This window comes from Musca domestica, unplaced genomic scaffold, assembly GCF_030504385.1.
Source record: "Musca domestica strain aabys unplaced genomic scaffold, Musca_domestica.polishedcontigs.V.1.1 3, whole genome shotgun sequence".
In the NCBI taxonomy this organism is placed as follows: Eukaryota; Metazoa; Arthropoda; class Insecta; order Diptera; family Muscidae; genus Musca; species Musca domestica.
Window position 1 is genome coordinate 7,452,873 of NW_026712299.1, and position 19,956 is coordinate 7,472,828.

A 19,956-nucleotide genomic window follows, 5' to 3' on the forward strand; every position below is an offset into this window, starting at 1 on the left:
TGCAGGTGAAGGGCTCCCTCTCCGTATAGAAGAAGAAGGCAGGTGAAGGGCTCCTTCTTATTCTTCATACAGAAGAAGGCCTCGCTGGGCTTGTTCTTCGTATAGAAGAAGAAGGCCTCCTTTGGGCTTCTTCGCATAGAATAAGGCCTCTTTGGGCTTCTTCTTCGTATAGAAGAAGAAGAAGAAGGCCTCCTTGGGCTTCTTCTTCGTATAGAAGAAGAAGGCCTCCTTGGGCTTCTTCTTCGTATAGAAGAAGAAGAAGGCCTCCTTGGGCTTCTTCTTCGTATAGAAGAAGAAGAAGGCCTCCTTGGGCTTCTTCTTCGTATAGAAGAAGAAGAAGGCCTCCTTGGGCTTCTTCTTCGTATAGAAGAAGAAGAAGGCCTCCTTGGGCTTCTTCTTCGTATAGAAGAAGAAGAAGGCCTCCTTGGGCTTCTTCTTCGTATAGAAGAAGAAGAAGGCCTCCTTGGGCTTCTTCTTCGTATAGAAGAAGAAGGCCTCCTTGGGCTTCTTCTTCGTATAGAAGAAGAAGAAGGCCTCCTTGGGCTTCTTCTTCGTATAGAAGAAGAAGAAGGCCTCCTTGGGCTTCTTCTTCGTATAGAAGAAGAAGGCCTCCTTGGGCTTCTTCTTCGTATAGAAGAAGAAGAAGGCCTCCTTGGGCTTCTTCTTCGTATAGAAGAAGAAGAAGGCCTCCTTGGGCTTCTTCTTCGTATAGAAGAAGAAGAAGGCCTCCTTGGGCTTCTTCTTCGTATAGAAGAAGAAGAAGACCTCTTTGGACTTCTTCTTCGTATAGAAGAAGAAGTAGGCCTCTTTGGACTTCTTCTTCGTGTAGGAGAAGAAGGCCTCTTCGGGCTTCTTCTTCGTATAGGAGAAGAAGGCCTCTTCGGGCTTCTTCTTCGTATAGGAGAAGAAGGCCTCTTCGGGCTTCTTCTTCGTATAGGAGAAGAAGGCCTCTTCGGGCTTCTTCTTCGTATAGGAGAAGAAGGCCTCTTCGGGCTTCTTCTTCGTATAGGAGAAGAAGGCCTCTTCGGGCTTCTTCTTCGTATAGGAGAAGAAGGCCTCTTCGGGCTTCTTCTTCGTATAGGAGAAGAAGGCCTCTTCGGGCTTCTTCTTCGTATAGGAGAAGAAGGCCTCTTCGGGCTTCTTCTTCGTATAGGAGAAGAAGGCCTCCTTGGGCTTCTTCTTCTTCGTATAGAAGAAGAAGGCCTCCTTGGGCTTCTTCTTCTTCGTATAGAAGAAGAAGGCCTCCTTGGGCTTCTTCTTCTTCGTATAGAAGAAGAAGGCCTCCTTGGGCTTCTTCTTCTTCGTATAGAAGAAGAAGGCCTCCTTGGGCTTCTTCTTCTTCGTATAGAAGAAGAAGGCCTCCTTGGGCTTCTTCTTCTTCGTATAGAAGACAAAGAAGGCCTCCTTGGGCTTCTTCTTCTTCGTATAGAAGACAAAGAAGGCCTCCTTGGGCTTCTTCTTCTTCGTATAGAAGACAAAGAAGGCCTCCTTGGGCTTCTTCTTCTTCGTATAGAAGAAGAAGAAGGCCTCCTTGGGCTTTTTATTCGTATAGAAGAAGAAGAAGGCCTTCTTGGGCTTCTTCTTCGTATAGAAGAAGATCTCAAAAGTTCTTCGTAGAAGACCTTAAAGTCCTTCTATGAGAAGGTATATAAGGACTAAGACTCTAAGACTTTCAGAGTTTTTTCTCCGAGGACTGCTGAGGACAACAATATCTCCTTAGCCAAACAAATTAAAGTCACTAATTGTTCAACTTACCTTAATGTGGAACAAAGTGTTATAATCCGCCCCCGTTTAATGGCTTGTTGCCTCAAAAGATCCACTCAAGCGTAAGTGTCGTTGTTGTTGTTGTCCCTTTTTAAAAGTGTGCTGTAACTTCCAGAGGATAGTTAATGGAAATGTAGTTGTTGGTGTTACTCTTGGTGTTGTTGTTGGTAGTTATCCTTTAATTTAGTTCAAATGTATAATTCCTTTTTCCCCAAACAGCATGTGGGGGGTAAGGTAGGAGGGAGGTCAACAGTATAGGTGTGGAACACAAAAAAAAAAACAACAGCAGCAGCATAAATTCAGAAGAACACGAAGAAGAGGTAAAGCGGAGCACTGTCAGAATAATTTAGAGGTACTTCAAAAGCAATTATACACCACTACACAAACAAAGTGGACACACACAGAAATACTCATATGTGAAGGATACGCGGCGCGGCGTCTATCTTGTCACAGAGTTGCCAGACGCAAACGATTTCAAATGACCGGCCGGGTGAACGAGAGACAGGCGAAACGATTTTTTTTCTTTGGTGACTAGACGAAGTTTGTTTTGATTGAATTTTTTATTTTAAAAAATTTAATTTTTTCGAAAAAAATATTCGAAAATGAATAGATCTCAGTATTGCCAAAGCAATATTTTTTTTAAATTATTGCCCTCAATTTTTTTTCTATTTTTCACGGAACTTTTTCTTTGTTGTTTTGTTGTTGTTTTCTACGGAAATGGGTGGAGCTGTTAAGGAACTTTTTGTCGCTATGTTTTTTTTATTGAAATATTTTTTTATTTATTTTTCAAAACTTTTTTTAATACCTTTTTCTGTATTTCATAAATTTCCAGATTTTTTTTTTTTGTAATTTTCTTTAAATAATTTTCAAAATTTTGTTTTGTTTAACTTTTCTCAAAAAAGTAACAGGACCGACGAAGACTAAAACTTCGCAAATGGGGTTTCGTCTAAGGATAAGGGATGGATTTTCCAGTTGTTTTTATTGTGGTTGTTGTTATGAAAGTCCTGCTGGACTATTAAATCGTGGACACACACAGACAAACACTGTCACACACACATGCACACACCGACACATATAGGGCCAGCAACAACAAAGATATGTATTTTCAAACCGGCTGTTATTTGAGGATACCGGTAGGACAAATTTACCAAATTTTCTTTTTTTTCAATATTTTTCTTGAAATTTTTCCAAGCTTTAAATTTTTAATAAATTTTCTCTTTTTTTATTTTTACAACACAAATTTCCACTGCATTGAAAATGTGTTTATTTTTTTTTTCAGAAAATGTATTCTCTCCGTATTCTCGTGCGAAAAGAAAGCCGCTTTTCCTGCAATGCCAACAACGTTTTCCACAGCAACCGTAATACTGAATTCCATACAATTTGGTGGCGGTTACTGAACTTCTACTTCGTTAATAAATGTTGTCCTCGTATTTTTTCATAAATGCCTTTCGTCGCTTCGTTTCCTATGACTACCACCAACCCAACCTAACCAACCAACCAACCCACCATCCATCCATCCAACCAACCTTCCATTCATTTTTCATAGCAGCCAACCCAACACATCCTTCTTCTACATTGAGAAAAAAAAATTGTTTGTGTGTTAGATGTTGATTTCAGGGTGGTTGATTTCTAACCCCCATAACGCCCCATATTTCCATCGTTTGGTGCAAGAGTATTCCACATCGTCTGGGAGCGTGTGTGTGTGTGTGTCTGTGTCTTCGTGTTGTCACAGGTGTAGAGATTTTTTCTTTCCAGTCACAAAAATTGCCAAATATGTCCTGCCTGCCAGGCAGCCTTGTTGTTGTGAGGCTGTGACTGAGAACAGAGAGAGAGAAAAACTCAATTTTCTTGTGATGCAAAAATATTAACCTTCTGTGGAGAGTAATATTTACATTCGCATTGTTACAATTCCGATCAAAAAAAAAAATAAAAATTTGGTCGGTCATCTCTGCTGAAGTTTTTTTTACGGAAAATATCAGAAAGGCCATTTTTTGTCTATTATATTTTTGGCAACCAAACATTGTCAGTTTGGACTATAATTCTTTTTTTATGTGTTTTTTGCCTATAACTCTTAAAATCGAGAAAGTATTGATTTCAAATTTGCCAAAAAAAATATTTCCTATTTGAAATTATTTACTCTTTTTTATACCCTCAGCCACATAAGTAGAGAGGGTATATATCATACGGCCAAAACGTGCCACATCGAAATAGCGGTTTTAGACTCTGGTCTCTTTGAAGCAAATCCGTTCCAGGACATTTTGAGTCGATCTAGCGATGTCCGTTCGTCCGTCTGTCTCTCTGGCTGGTGCGCACGATAACTCTCGAAGAGAGTATCCCATTTGGTCCAAACTTAGTGCATCGTAATATTATAATCAAACTTAGATCGAGTTCGGAAATGGGCAACAGCGGTCCACTCCTTCTGGTACCTCACCCACAAAGGGTCGAAATTTTCAAAAAATATTTTACTGCACATAAAGAGAAAGGATGATCCGAGTTTGCTCCAGCTTTGCAAATCCATCAGTGCTACGTCTGGTGCGAAAATGAACAGTAATGGTAAATTCCATCAAGTACGGTCAGCCTCGATACCGCTTCATTTTTAGTTTCTGTTCTGTGGACCCTTTTATCTGAAATTTCCCTAAAATTGAGCGATAGTTCTTCAGAAAATTCAAAAAATTCCTAGATCAGATTTTTTTTTTTTTTTTTTGACTATAAGGTCCATATATTCGAAAAGTACTACTCGAAACCTTTCATTTGTGTCTAGCCTCAACACTGCTTCATTTTTAGTTTCTGTTCTGTGGACCCTTTTATCTGCAACTTCCCTAAAATTGAGCGATAGTTCTTCAGAATATTCAAAAAATTCCTAAGTCTGAAATTGTTTTGACTATAAGTACTCCTTTTATTTTCGGTTTAAATGTAGAGTTAAGGGTTTCAAAGTTTTTCAACGTAAATTTTAATTAAGTTTTTATTTAGCGATTTCATTTTAAATTTGAAATTTTACGGAAAATTATGAAATTTGATGAAAGCTAATATAATTTAATTTACCTTTAATTTTTCTCTGGTTTACTACTCACTCTCTCTATACCTCCCTCTCTCTCTCTCTCTCTCTCTCTCTCTCTCTTTATTAACCCTTTGCAAACCGGAGAAAAAATCACCTTGGTTTGTGTCTTTGCTAGTTAAATTTAAATTTATCTTGACGGACATAAAATTTTGAATAAATATAACTGTAATAAAATGTGAAATAACGGACCGATACTCTTCAAATTACACCTATAAAACTATTTTTATTAACCACAGGACTGGTGTGAATATAAGATGCATCGGGCCACTCCTTCTGGTACCTCCCCCACGAAAGGTCAACATTTTGAATATCCATGAAGCTCATCAAACGCGATATTGGCATCCGATTTGACACATCTCAATATTTCTGTCAACACGAGATCTGTTATAAGAATGGTAAAAATCGGATCATTCCTTATGGTACCTCCCCCACAAAGGGAGAAAGTTTTGAATAACCAAAAAAAAAAATCCGAAATAAGCACCCGGTTCTTTTCATATTTCACACATCCCATTATTTCTACTGACACAAGATCTGATGTGAAGTGTGATGTGGGATGTATCGGCTCATTCCTTCTGGTACCTCTCCCACAATTTTCAAAATTTTGAATATCCATGAAGCTCGTAAAACGCAAAATTCACATCCGACTCCATTTTGACTTGACACATCTAAATATTTCTATCAACACAAGATCTGCTATTAAGATGGTAGAGATTGAATCCGTCCTTCTGGTACCTCACATAGGGTTCAAGATTTTTAAAAACAAAAGGCTGAAAGTAGAACACTTGGAGTCTAGTTGTAGCGGTGGTGGGATCACTCCTTCTAATACCTCCCCCACAAAGGGTAAAAATTTTGAATAATTATACGCTTTTAAAAAGTGAAATAAAGAGAACGATTTTTTAAATTCCGCATAACTCAATATTTCTACCAACTCTATATCTTATAAGGGGTCATGCCAATTAATGGACCAGTGGCGATTTTTTTACAGCTAGAGAACAGTCCTAATAAGAACCTCAATTGTCAAGTTTCTGCTAATTTAGTTGGAAATTGTGGAAGATACCTTCAAAATACCGAAAATCGGAAGGTACCGTTATATGGAAGCTATAACAATTAGTAGACCTACAACGAACATTTTTTTTTCAAGGAGAGAACAGAGCTACCGATAACCCTAATTGCCAAGTTTCATCTAATTTGGTTGGAAGTTGTGGTAGAAACCTTTAAAATACTAAAAATCTGGAGGTACCCTTATATGGGGCCATACCAATTAGTGGACCTGTAGCGAATATTTTTTGCAAAGAGAGAACAGACCTAACAAAAACCCCAATGACCAAGTTTCAGTTCATTTGGTTGGAAAATGTGGAAGAAACCTTCAAAATGCCGAAAACCGGGAGGTATCGTTATATGGGTCCATACCAATTAGTGGACCTGTAACGAATATTTTTTGCAGGATGAGAACAATTCTACCGAGACCTACCCCATTTATCAAGGTTCATCTAATTTGGTTGGAAATTGTGGCGGAAATCCTCAAAATACCGAAAATCGCGATGGATCGTTATATGGAGGCCATACCAATTAGTGGACCTGTAACGAATATTTTTAGCAGGATGAGAACAATTCTATCGAGAACCCTAATTGCCAAGTTTGATCTGATTTGGTTAGAAATCTCGGCAGAAACCTTCAAAATACCGAAAATCGGGAGGTACCGTTATATAGGTGCTATACAATTAGTGGACCTGTAGAGAATATTTGTTACGGGAGGAGAACAGACCTACCAGGAACCTCAATTGTCAAGTTTCAGCTAGTTTGGTTGGAAATTGTGGCGGAATACCGAAAATCAAGAGGTACTGTTGTATGGGGCTATACCGAAACGTGGACCTATAAAGCCCATTTTCAATACCAATCAGCCTGCATATTATACAGGGTTATCCATATTCGACGGACCCATGACTCTTTGGCCCCATTCCAATCGACGAGGCTTGTCCGTAGGCATCATTCTTTGCGTCAATTAAATTTTGTACGGGAACAAATGCAAATCAATGCGAATAATCCGTTGTAAAGTGGACCGAGCCATGCCCAACTGCTGAGAACGGCGTTTTTGGGATGTTCTTGGAGACCTCACAACACTGGCTCGTACGGCAGCGATATTCTCGGCCGATCGCCTTGGTCGACTTTTATATGGCCTCTTCGGATTAGAAAGAGCCTTACCGGTCGAAAATTTTTCATATAAACGCTTAATGGTGTTCTTGGAAGGCGCACTTCTCGCATTTTTTAATGTTTTAAAAGCACGTTGAGTTTTCACAATTGACTTCTTCTGATGAATGTAAATTTCAACTATTTCAGAGCGCTCGCGTGGCGTGTATTTGTGCATGGTAAAAATCTGCTTGGACTGACGCTTCAAACGCGGTATGTCATTAAGCGATGTGACATCTCTGTCAAAAGTTATGGCGTTGCCAGATGGGTCCGTTGAACTTGGACAACCATGTATAAACCTTTGTGCCAAAGCTCTAGATTAAATAACGTGGTCGCTATCGTGATTTAAACAGACGGTCACAGGGACATCGCTAAATCGAATTCAAATGTTACGCGGATCAAGAATATACAAAATTTTTGAAGATCTCCAACGAAAATTTTTTCTCCGGTCGTAAACGGAATGTCAAATTTAATATACCCTGCATGGGGCCCTCAACCATAGAGGGTATGAAAATAATAATGATACATTATAAAAATAGATATGTCTTCTTTACATATGCGACCTTATTTAGTGGTCCTCTATATATATAGAACACCTTGTTTTGTCTCCCATATATTTTTCGTACATCTGGCAACTCGTCGTATTATCATAACAATTTCTATTATCTCTCTTGGGAGATTGTGGGAGATTCGTACATACGTCATGCGCATGTACCACAATACCCACCGGTAAATATCTCAACAACAATACTCCCCTGAATTGGTAATGGTATGAGTAGGAAGTACTTCCGACAAATCACCGGAAATATTAGATGCGAGAAGAGAAAATTTGATGCTCTTCTCTTTGGCAAGTGTTTACATCTGCCATATAAGGCATATTTCCGCTATAACTGACATAAATTCAATTTCGAGTTTTGGCTGTGGGGGTAATGAAAGTATTCAGCAAGGAGTGGGCCATGTACAGGGTACCCAGAAGAAAGAGAATATCTTGCTGTTTAGGAAGCGAAATGAAAGGCTCGATAATATATTCCCAATAAACATTTGGTAGGAACATATGCATGACCAGTAAGTCGAAATATCATGACTATTCTGCATTACAAATCCGTGCAGGACAAAATATTCTACAAAATTATGCTTCACAAAACTCTACTGTGGGTAAATTTCTATTCGTAATTCTACTATTATAATTTAGAGGATTTTTCCTATACGTATGTAAAAGCTTGCATATTGTCCCACAGTGTTATCAACATAGGTCCATGTTTCGGTATAGCCCTCATACAAATGTATTTTTTAGGATATTAGTTATCGTTGGTCGAATTTTAAATCGATTTGACTAAAAATTTGTTTCTTGGTCTCTTCCAGCAATCTGGCAAAGTTCACCCGCTCTCTTCAGACAAAGAGAGCGTACGAGAGATAGGGTGTGTTTTGTCCAAAACATTTGTGTATCTCCGTTGAGCATCTCACCCATTAACCACCCACCCACCATGGTATTATACCAAAACATTGGAGATTGGAAAATTAGACGGACGGACGGACAGACTGGTGTTGATGTTGTTATTGTTGTTTTTGTCATAACATCACTAGGACGAAATGGACGACATACATATCCAGATATAAGGCGGCATATGGATATGGAAAATGCAAATCAGGAGATGGAGAAATGGAGTGTTTTGGTTGTTGTTGCAGCTGTCATTACGAGATGCGACAACACAGCCAAGCCGGCTGTCGGTAAAAACAACGACCAAACTCCTGATGATGTCGCTCAGGAGCAGTCGCAAAATATATTTCTTGGTCATATGCGGCATTTGTTTTTCTGGCGAAAAATTGGAATAGAGAAATATTAACCGGCAAATGTAGACAAAAGTAGAGGGGGAGGAGACAAAGAGAGAGAGGGGGGGTTTTAGATCTTTGGCAAAAAATTGCGTAGCATTTATTTATGGCCTCGCACCCCAAAAATGGTCAACAGAGATAAGGGATAGTGGGGGAGGAGGGAAACAAAACAGCACAGATGTAATTGTATATCTGTTGGTGTGCGTGTGTCTTTCTGTCGGCGTTGAAGTGTTACAAAACAACGCAATAATCATAATAGAACACCACCGGATGATTATCCTTTATGGAGGAAAATAGGATTTTTTTCGCTCTCTTTATCCTTCTTGGTGTTTTATATAATTCATTTGAAAACAATAACAACAACAGGGTAAGACGCACATACGGCAATTATATAAACAGCGTTAACTTATATACCGTACCTATATATAAAAACATGGTTAACTGTGGAAGATCGCTTGGAGGGGTTTGGATACTGGAAAGGGCATTGGAGTTGTAGAGGAAACGTAGAACAAACAGATGTTAATGATGAAAGGACTCCACTTGTCAACAATGGGGACGACACAACAACAACCATAAGGCTCATACTTTCATGGGCGTTATGAAATATGTTGCTAGGAATGTGCGAGACCGTAAATTGCGTAAAGTTCTCTGCTTGGAATTTATTTCGATATAATGAAGGCCATTGTAACATAATTGAGGAAAATTCCTTTGCAGCAACCAGAAGGTCTTTAAATAGAAAACTAGAAGGTCTTCTAATAGGAGACAAGAATAGAAGACATACAGGTCTTCTAATAGGAGACCAGAAGGTCTCCTTATAGAAAACCAACAGGTCTTTTCATAGAGGATCAGAATGTCTCCTCAGAAAAGACCTGAAGGTTTTTCTCAGAGAAGACCAAAAGGTCTTCTAATAGAAGAAGACCAGAAGGTCTTTTCATAGAAGACCAGAAGGTTCTTCGCATAGAAAGCCAGAAGGTTCTCCTTATAGAAGACGAGAAGGTCTTCTCATAGAAAAACAAAAGGTCTTCTCATAGAAGACAGGAGGTCTTCTCATAGAAGAAGACCAGAAGGTCTTCTCATAGAAGAAGAACAGAAGGTCTTCTCATAGAAGAAGAACAGAAGTCTTCTTATAGAAGAAGAACAGAAGGTCTTCTCATAGAAAACCAAAAAAGGTCTTCTTATAGAAGAAGACCTTCTTCTAGAAGAAGACCAGAAGGTCTTCTCATAGAAGACCCAGAAGTCTTCTCATAGAAGATCCGGATGTCTCCTCACAGTACACCCGGAGGTAGAAGACCCAGAGTTTTCACGTCAACAGCAAGTCTATATCAACAGCTTGGGCGCCAACTGGCACTAGCTGGGGCTTGGGCCCCAACTGGCACCAGCTGGTCTATATCAACAGCTTGGGCACCAACTGACACCATCTAGTCTATATCAACAACTCTGGCGCCAACTGGCACTAGCTATTCTATATCAACAGCTTGGGCGCCAACTGGCACTAGCTGGTCCATATCAACAGCTTGGTCCCTAACTGGCACAAGTTGGTCTATATCAAAGTAGAAGACCCGGAGATCTTCTTTTAGAAGAAGATCAGAAAGTCTTCTCATAGAAGACCCAGAGGTCTTCCCATAGAAGACCCAGAGGTCTTCTCTTAGCTGATACGTAGGTCTTCTCCTGGAAGACCCGTAGGTTTTCTCATAGAAGACTCGGAGGTCTCCTCATAGAAGACTCGGAGGCCTTCTCATAGAAGACCAGAAGTCTTCTCACAGTACACCCGGAGGTAGAAGACCCAGAGTTTTCCCGGGAGGTCTTCTCGTAGAAGACCCGGAGATCTTCTTTTAGAAGAAGATCAGAAAGTCTTCTCATAGAAGACCCAGAGGTCTTCTCTTAGCAGATACGTAGGTCTTCTCGTGGAAGACCCGGAGGTTTTCTCATAGAAGACTCGGAGGTCTCCTCATAGAAGACTCGGAGGTCTCCTCATAGAAGACCCGGAGGTCTTCTCATAGAAGTCCCGGAGGTCTTCTCATAGAAGTCCTCTGTGTCTTCTCATAGAAGTCCTCTGTGTCTTCTCATAGAAAACCTCTGTGTCTTCTCATAGAAGACCTCTGTGTCTTCTCATAGAAGACCTGGAGGTCTTCTCGTAGAAAACGCAGAGGTCTTCCCGGGAGGTCTTCTCGTAGAAGACCCGAAGGTCTTCTTTTAGAAGACCAGAAATTATTCTCATAGAAGGAGGCCAGAAGGTCTTCGCATAGACGAAGTCAAGAAGGTCTTCTCATAGATGAAGACCAAAAAAGCTCTTCTCATAGAATAGACTAAATTATCTTCTTATGGAAGACCAAAGGTCTTTTTATAGCTGGCATTCTGGTTCTACAGTATAGAACCACCTCCCTTAAGTTAAGCGAAATTAGATCCACATTTAATTATAAAATACGAACTCCCTGTTCCTTCCCTACATAAATTTTGTTAACATCAAACTTACCTCAACATTTTCCACATCGAAATATGACAGCGTCCGTTTGGTCAACTCGAACCAGCGTTGCTTATAGTTGACCGGTGTGAAGCGTTTCTTGTTTTGGGCCCGTTTGATCATAAAACCACTTTTGACAACGTCATACAGACGTTCGGACATTTTGTCCATTTTACTTTGAAAGGATTTGCTGAGACGCATTGTGGTGGTCATCGTTGAGTTGGACGACGATGATGATTTGATGCTGCCGCCGCCGTGGGTTGAGCGATTCATGGCGCGGAGTTGACTACCCGCAATGTGGTGGGAGGAAGGACTACTGTTAGGGGGTGGGGTGAGAGCGCTATGGCAGAGTTTCAAAGTGCGATAATATTGTGTGCGGAAGTTGGAAGAAAGTTTTTCTGTTGACAGCCCAACACTATCTGGTACACATAGTTAGTTTTCGAGATTTTTATTTGTTGGAATGCAGGGATGGGGGGTGCTGGGAGTCCTTTGAGCTGAAAATACAAGAAAAAAATATTAGGTAATTTAAAAAAGGACTTAATAGTTAGAATAGGTTTGCATAATTTATGGCAAATAGCTGCTATAGAGTTGACTTTTTAAGGGGCTATATATAGAGTTTTTGTAGGATTCCAGTAGGCATAAAGATTAAATTTTTTTTGCAGTTTTGGGGGGTTACAGAAAGTGCGACTAAATTGGATTCTTGGAAAAGGCTCCATAAATGGGGATTTTTAAAAAAACATGCTGAAAGACGCAACAGGCTGCAAAAACTTGAACTTGATTTTTTGGAAGGACCAAAGGGTTCTATCAACGTGGGTTTTTTAATAATTTTCCGAAATCTCCATAAAATTGTTAAATACTAATTATTATTATTAATTGCAATAAATTTCTGATTTTATGATCCAAATGATTTGCGAATCGTAAAACTTGATTAATGACGTATGATATGTACTGTATAATATGCATCTTCACCATCAAAGATCTTCTTTGTGTCTTAGGACTGCTCGTAATACTCAAACATGAACAATGATCCAAATTAGAGGGGGGAGGAAATGTGGAGGAGTAAAATCTGCATGCTTGCCTTTTCTTAAAACTTGACCATGAGGAACGTTTTTTTTTAATTTTTAAAATTAATAGGAAGACTATCCTAGTTGAAATGACTGTTCAGGTCAAGGACGTTCAGTTTTTACAAAAGATTTCAACCAGTCATCCAACGATGATCGTCAAACAGGTCTAAAGATCCAATACCAAGACAGATTGAAACTGTAAATATTCAAAGATTTTGTCGGTATTTATTTCTGGTTTCTTGTCATGGTGTAGAAAGTGCACACAGAAGTCAAAGCATGCAGATTTGCAACGGAAAGATATATGAAAAATCTGCCTGCTCGTACTGTGGTTATAAACAAGAAATCGTTAAGATGTACCCTCTTAAAAAACTGAAACACGTAATGTCTATAGAGTAGTATAGACTTAAAGGTCTTCTATTGTCCATAGGTAACCCATAGGTCTTCTATTGTCTATAGAGGACCCATAGGCCTTCAATTGCCTATAGAGGACCCATAGTTCTTCATTGTCCACAAAATACCTTGAGGGCTTCTATTGTCCATAGATGACCTTGAGGGCTTCTATTGTCCATACAAGACCTTGAGGGCTTCTTATGTCCATAGGAGACCTTGAGGGCTTCTTATGTCCATAGAAGACCTTGAGGGCTTCTATTGTCCATAGAAGTCTTTGATGGCTTCTATTATCCGTAGAAGACCTTGAGGCCTTCTATTGTCCATAGAAGACCTTGAGGGCTCCTATTGTCCATAAAAGACCTTCATGGCTTCTATTATCCCTAGAAGACCTTGAGGCTTCTATTGTCCATAGAAGACCTTCAGGGCTTCTATTGTTCATAGAAGACCTTGAGGGCTTTTATTTTCCATAAAGCACCATGAGGCATTTTATTTTCCATAAAGCACCATTAGGGCTTCTACTGTACATAAAAGACCTTGAGGGCTTCTATTGTCCATAGAAGAACTTGAGGACTTCTATTGTCCATAGAAGATATTGAGGTCCTCTATTGTCCATAGAAGACCTTGAGGGCTTCTATTGTCCATAGAAGACCTTGAGGGCTTCTATTGTCCATGGAAGACCTTGAGGGCTTCTATTGTCCATAGAAGACCTTGAGGGCTTCTATTGTCCATAGAAGACCTTGAGGGCTTCTATTGTCCATAGAACCCCTTCAGGGCTTCTATTGTCCATAGAAGACCTTGAGGGCTTCTATTGTCCATAGAAGACCTTGAGGGCTTCTATTGTCCATAGAAGACCTTGAGGGCTTCTATTGTCCATAGAAGACCTTGAGGTCTTCTATTGTCCATAGAAGACCTTGAGGTCTTCTATTGTCCATAGAAGACCTTGAGGTCTTCTATTGTCCATAGAAGACCTTGAGGTCTTCTATTGTCCATAGAAGACCTTGAGGGCTTCTATTGTCCATAGAGGAACTTGAGGACTTCTATTGTCGATAGAAGACCTTGAGGGCTTCTATTGTCCATAGAAGACCTTGAGGGCTTCTAATGTCCATAGAAGATCTTGAGGTCTTCTATTGTTCATAGAAGACCATGAGGTCTTCTATTGTTCATAGAAGACCATGAGGTCTTCTATTGTTCATAGAAGACCTTGAGGGCTTCTATTGTCCATAGAAGACCTTGAGGGCATCTATTGTCCATAGAAGACCCTGAGGGCTTTTATTTTCCATAAAGCACCATGAGGACTTCTACTGTACATAAAAGTCTTTGAGATCTCCTATTGGATATAGAGGATCTATAGGTCTTCTATTGTCTATTCTATTGTCCATAAAAGACCTTAAGGTCTCTTATTGGATTATATAGATTTTCTATTGTCCAAAGAGGACCTATAGGCCTTCTATTGCCTAGAAAGAACAATATTGCCTATAGAGGACCTATAAATCTTCTATTGCATATAGAGGACCTATAGGCCATATATTGCCTACAGAGGAGCTTTAGGTCATATATTGCCTACAGAGGACCTATAGGTCTTCTATTGTCTACAGAGTTTCCATAAGTCTTATATTGCCTATAGAGGACCTATAGGGTTTCTTTTGTCTATAGAGGACCTATAGGTCTTCTATTGCCTACAGAGGACCTATAACTCTTTTATTGCCTATAGGTCTTCTATTGCCTATAGAAGACATTGAGGGCTGCTGATGTCCATAGAGGACCTATAGGTTTTCCTTTGCCTATAGTGCACCTATAGGTCTTCTATTACCTATAGAGGACCTATAGGCCTTCTGTTGCCTATAGACGTCCTACAGGTCTTCTATTGTCTATAGAGAATCTATAGGTCTTCTATTGCCTACAGAGTACATATAGGTCTTCTATTGTCTATAGCGGACCTAGAGGTCTTCCCTTGTCAATAGAAGACTTATAGGTCTTCTATTGCCAATAGAGGACCTATAGATCTTCTATTGTCCACAGAGGAGCTATAGGCCTCCTATGGCGCATAAATGACTTCTCTTCTATCGCCTATGAAGGACCTATAGGTCTTCTATTGCCTATAGAGGATATATAGGTATTCTATTGTTTATAGAGGACATATAGGACTTTCATTGCCTATAGAGGACCCATAGGTCTTCTATTGCCTATAGAAGTCCCAAAGACCCATTTATATAGCTCTCTTGCTGCCTTACACCACTGTACTACCACCACCACCATTTGCAATCCTCATAGTTTGATCCGTTTTTAACAAGCTGCTGATTTTTAAGCCTTGCTCTTTCAAATCGCCACCATGTTGTTTACCGTTGAAATTCTTTTCTTGAGCAGATTAAGTATTTTTTTTTTTTTTGTGGCATTACCCAGACAACCAAATTGAAATTCCAATTCAAGAAAAAAGAACGAAATATTTCTCCAACGCTGAATCGAGGGGGGTTTCAATTTCTAAACGCAAATTAATTAAAGCTTTTAATCGACGAGACAAATGTGATAAGTGGCGCTTAAGTTGTCATGGCAACTATTTGTAGATAAATTGGAAAGAGTGAAACTATGGCAGTTACTGCTGCCTGGCAATGATGTAGAAATAATGCAAAAAATGGCGGACAGCCATTTAAACGTGTCTGATAATAAAAATAACAAAAATATTCAATGGAAGACAGATCGATAGGAATTAAAAATGTTTTTGATATCAGAAAAAATAAATTTTGTAAATAGAAGAGAGCTATGTTTAGATTGGATTATTTTAAATTGTAACAACAGCACCTGTTTCAGTTTCAAAAGGCCACAGCAGGCATAAAATCAAATTTGTTTCGACGAAAGAGTTTGAGTTTTACCTCCTCTGAACTAGACACTTGAAGGATTGGTTTTGAAAAATATATTTTTTGAACCAGTAGCCAAGACTCATTAAAGCTTCGATATTTAGCCTTTGAAGTAATTCAAGGCATTTCAATTATACCCGGATTCGAGTATTTCACTCTGTGAGATTCCATAATTCCAAATTAAATGTTCTATCGTACATGTCTGGGTGTAATGGTGAGTTTTCTTACAATGCCATTGTTTACAACTCAGACTGAAGTGCATTGTTCTGCTTTGTTTTGTTGTTGTTGTTTTCTACACATTAGAGTTGTTAAATAATCTAGACACGCTAATCAATATTCATGGCATATCAGACAGTCGGGCAGAAATAATGTTCACATTTTTTCTTGTTATCATCCGTACTATGAAGTAGAGACGCCTAGTACACTGGCAAAAATATTACATCTAGATCTTCCATTATCAAGAGAAGACGCGGGGCCATCAATTTCTTCGAGCCATGGAGGCTTCTATTGTCCATAAAGGATTGTTAAGTCGTCTATTGCCTATAGAGGACCTAGAGGTTTTCTATTGAGCTATAGAAGACCTATAGGTCTCCTATTGTCTATAGAGAAACTATAGCTCTTCTATTGTCCATAGAAGATTTATAGGTCTTATATTGTCCATAGACGACTTAAAGGTCTTCTATTATCCATAGATGACCTATAGGTCTTCTATTGTCCATAGAAGTCCTTAGGGGTTTCTATTGTCTATAGAGGATCTTGAGGTCTTATCTTCACTATAGAGGTCCTATGGGTCTTCCATTGTCCATAGAGGACCTTGAAACTTTCTATTGTCCTTAAAAGACCTTGAAAGTTTCTATTTTCGACAGAAGACCTTGAGAGCTGCTATTGTCCAAAGAAGACCTTGTGGGCTTCTATTGTCCATAGAAGATCTTGAGGGCTTCTATTGTCCATATAAGAGCTGCGGGAAACGATTATCTATAGAGGACCTATAGGTCTTCTATTGTCCATAGAGGACCCATAGGTCTTCTATTGTCTATAGAGGAACTATAGGTCTTCTGTTGGCCATAGAGGATCTTAAGGTCTTCTATTATCCATAGAGGTCCTATAGGTCTTCTATCGAGCATAGAGGAGCTATAGGTCTTCTATCGAGCATAGAGGACCTATAGGTCTTCAATCGAGCATAGAGGACCTATAGGTCTTCTCTTGACCATAGAGGACCCATAGGTCTTCTATTATCCATAGAGGTCCTATAGGACTTATAGATCTTTAATTGTCCATAGAGAACCTATAGGTCTTCTATTGTCCATAGAGGACCCATAGGTCTTCTATTGTCTATAGAGGAACTATAGGTCTTCTATTGGCCATAGAGGATCTTAAGGTCTTCTATTATCCATAGAGGACCTATAGGTCTTCTGTTGACCATAGAGGAGCCATAGGTCTTCTATTGCCTATAGAGGACCCATAGGTCTTCCATTGTCTATAGAGGACCCATAGGTCTTCTGTTGTCCATAGAGGACCCATAGGTCTTCTATTGTCTATAGAGGACCTATAGGTCTTACATTGTCTACAGAGGATCTATAAGTCTTCTATTGTCCATAGAGGATTTGTAGGTCTTCTATTGTCCATAGAGGACCTCAAGGTCTTCTATTGCCTATAGAGGACCCATAGGTCTTCTATTGTCCATAGAGGTCCTATAGGTCTTCTGTTGTCCATAGAGGACCCATAGGTCTTCTATTGTCTATAGAGGACCTATAGGTCTTCTCTTGTCCATAGAGGAACTATAGGTCTTCTGTTGTCCATAGGGGACCCTTAGGACTATTGTCTATAGTCATCTCTCTTGCCTTTAGAGAACCCATAGGCCATTTATTGCCTGTAGAGGACCTATAGGTCTTCAATTGCCTATAGCGGACGTACAGGTTTTCTATTGCTTATAGAGGTCCTATAGGTCTTCTATCGAGCATAGAGGACCTATAGGTCTTCTATCGAGCATAGAGGACCTATAGGTCTTCTATCGAGCATAGAGGACCTATAGGTCTTCTCTTGACCATAGAGGACCCATAGGTCTTCTATTATCCATAGAGGTCCTATAGGACTTATAGATCTTTAATTGTCCATAGAGAACCTATAGGTCTTCTATTGTCCATAGAGGACCCATAGGTCTTCTATTGTCTATAGAGGAACTATAGGTCTTCTGTTGGCCATAGAGGATCTTAAGGTCTTCTATTATCCATAGAGGACCTATAGGTCTTCTGTTGACCATAGAGGACCCATTGGTCTTCCATTGTCTATAGAGGACCCATAGGTCTTCTGTTGTCCATAGAGGACCCATAGGTCTTCTATTGTCTATAGAGGACCTATAGGTCTTCTATTGACCATAGAGGACCTATAGGTCTTCTATTGACCATAGAGGACCTATAGGTCTTCTATTGACCATAGAGAACTCATAGGTCTTCTATTGTCCATAGAGGACCCATAGATCTTCTATTGACCCTGAGGGCTTCTATTGTCCATAGAGGACCTATAGGTCTTCTATTGTCCATAGACGACCTATAGATCATCTAATATCCTCTATGTCTTATATTATCCATAGGGGACCTATAGGTCTTCTATTGTCTATAGAGTGCCTATAGGTCCTTCTATTGTCTTTGAAAGATTTAAAATTTTCCCAGTGTATAAATATGTTCTTTGTGTCATATAGGCGACATGTTGCGTTCATTACTCTTGCGTTCTCATTATTTGTTTCACATTTGTGTTGGAGTAATGCATCATCGGTGCATTACAACATGTGCCATTTGAGTTCCTACAATGCAAATCCAGCAATGAAGATGGCAAAAAATGGCATTTGTAAATTGTCGATAACAATTTCAAAATTTTTACAGACGCAGACGAGTCTACTATAATGAGCCTTTAGTAATTTTTGACAAAATATTCTAAATAGCATACAAATATCTTGGATGGATACAAATATCTTGGATGGAAAATCATCAGGAAACCCATTTAAATTTTCATCGAAAATAGTTTTTTTTTTAACTTCGTATGTTCGTATCATTAAATAATTTACAATTGTAATTAGATACGACAATTACATGACCACCTATTATTGTAACCGTGAAAATATTTTTGTTATCAGTTGTTCATTAAAATTAATTTGTCACGAATGAAATCCGATACATAAAAGTGATTCGGTTATTTTCCATTTCCAACAAATGCCGAGTCAAGCTCAAAAGTGCATTGTTTTGAGAGCGCCACCTCCCTTCTTTCCCTCTTTTGAAAAATTAGTAGAGACATGAGATGACCCATTGTTGGTGTAGCTACTACTACTAAATGACGGACAGACTTCAGTCTCCAGTTCGTTTCATTTCCGATAAAATAAATTACAAAGATTCGCTAATAAACTAGCGTTTAATTGGGCATGAGTGTTAATTACATGGCAGAGAGTGAATTATGCAGTTAGTTCACAACAACAACAATTGGATGGGTGATGATGATACGGAGAATGTGGCACAAGGTTTCGATACAAGATCTTAGAGATCTTCAAAGGGCAATAAAAGACCGCATAGTCTTCTAAGGTATATTGTAAACATCCAGGCATTATGGAGGCCATAGAAGACCTCCAGATTTTAAAGAGCCCATGTAAGAACCCCCAGCTCTTCTATGGACGATAGAAGACCTCAAGCTCTTCTATGGACGATAGAAGACCTCAAGCTCTTCTATGGACGATAGAAGACCTCAAGCTCTTCTATGGACGATAGAAGACCTCAAGCTCTTCTATGGACGATAGAAGACCTCAAGCTCTTCTATGGACGATAGAAGACCTCCAGCTCTTCTACGGACAATAGAAGACCTCCAGCTCTTCTACGGACAATAGAAGACCTCCAGCTCTTCTACGGACAATAGAAGACCTCCAGCTCTTCTACGGACAATAGAAGACCTCCAGCTCTTCTACGGACAATAGAAGACCTCCAGCTCTTCTACGGACAATAGAAGACCTCCAGCTCTTCTACGGACAATAGAAGACCTCCAGCTCTTCTACGGACAATAGAAGACCTCCAGCTCTTCTACGGACAATAGAAGACCTCCAGCTCTTCTACGGACAATAGAAGACCTCCAGCTCTTCTACGGACAATAGAAGACCTCCAGCTCTTCTACGGACAATAGAAGACCTCCAGCTCTTCTACGGACAATAGAAGACCTCCAGCTCTTCTATGGGCAATAGAAGACCTCCAGCTCTTCTATGGGCAATAGAAGACCTCCAGCTCTTCTATGGGCAATAGAAGACCTCCAGCTCTTCTATGGGCAATAGAAGACCTCCAGCTCTTCTATGGGCAATAGAAGACATCCAGCTCTTCT

At 39.6% G+C, this 19,956-nt stretch overlaps 1 protein-coding gene across 1 annotated transcript in view; it reads right to left on the bottom strand.

Moving 5' to 3' along the window:
• LOC101894472 (tyrosine-protein kinase Btk29A) overlaps positions 1 to 19,956 on the bottom strand; it is a 347,714-nt gene that overhangs the window by 320,164 nt on the left and 7,594 nt on the right. Inside the window, exon 2 of the mRNA XM_059124741.1 lies at positions 11,313 to 11,794. Within this exon, the coding sequence (XP_058980724.1) occupies positions 11,313 to 11,573 (261 nt within the window). The 5' untranslated portion in view covers positions 11,574 to 11,794. The remainder of the gene's footprint in view (positions 1 to 11,312; positions 11,795 to 19,956) is intronic.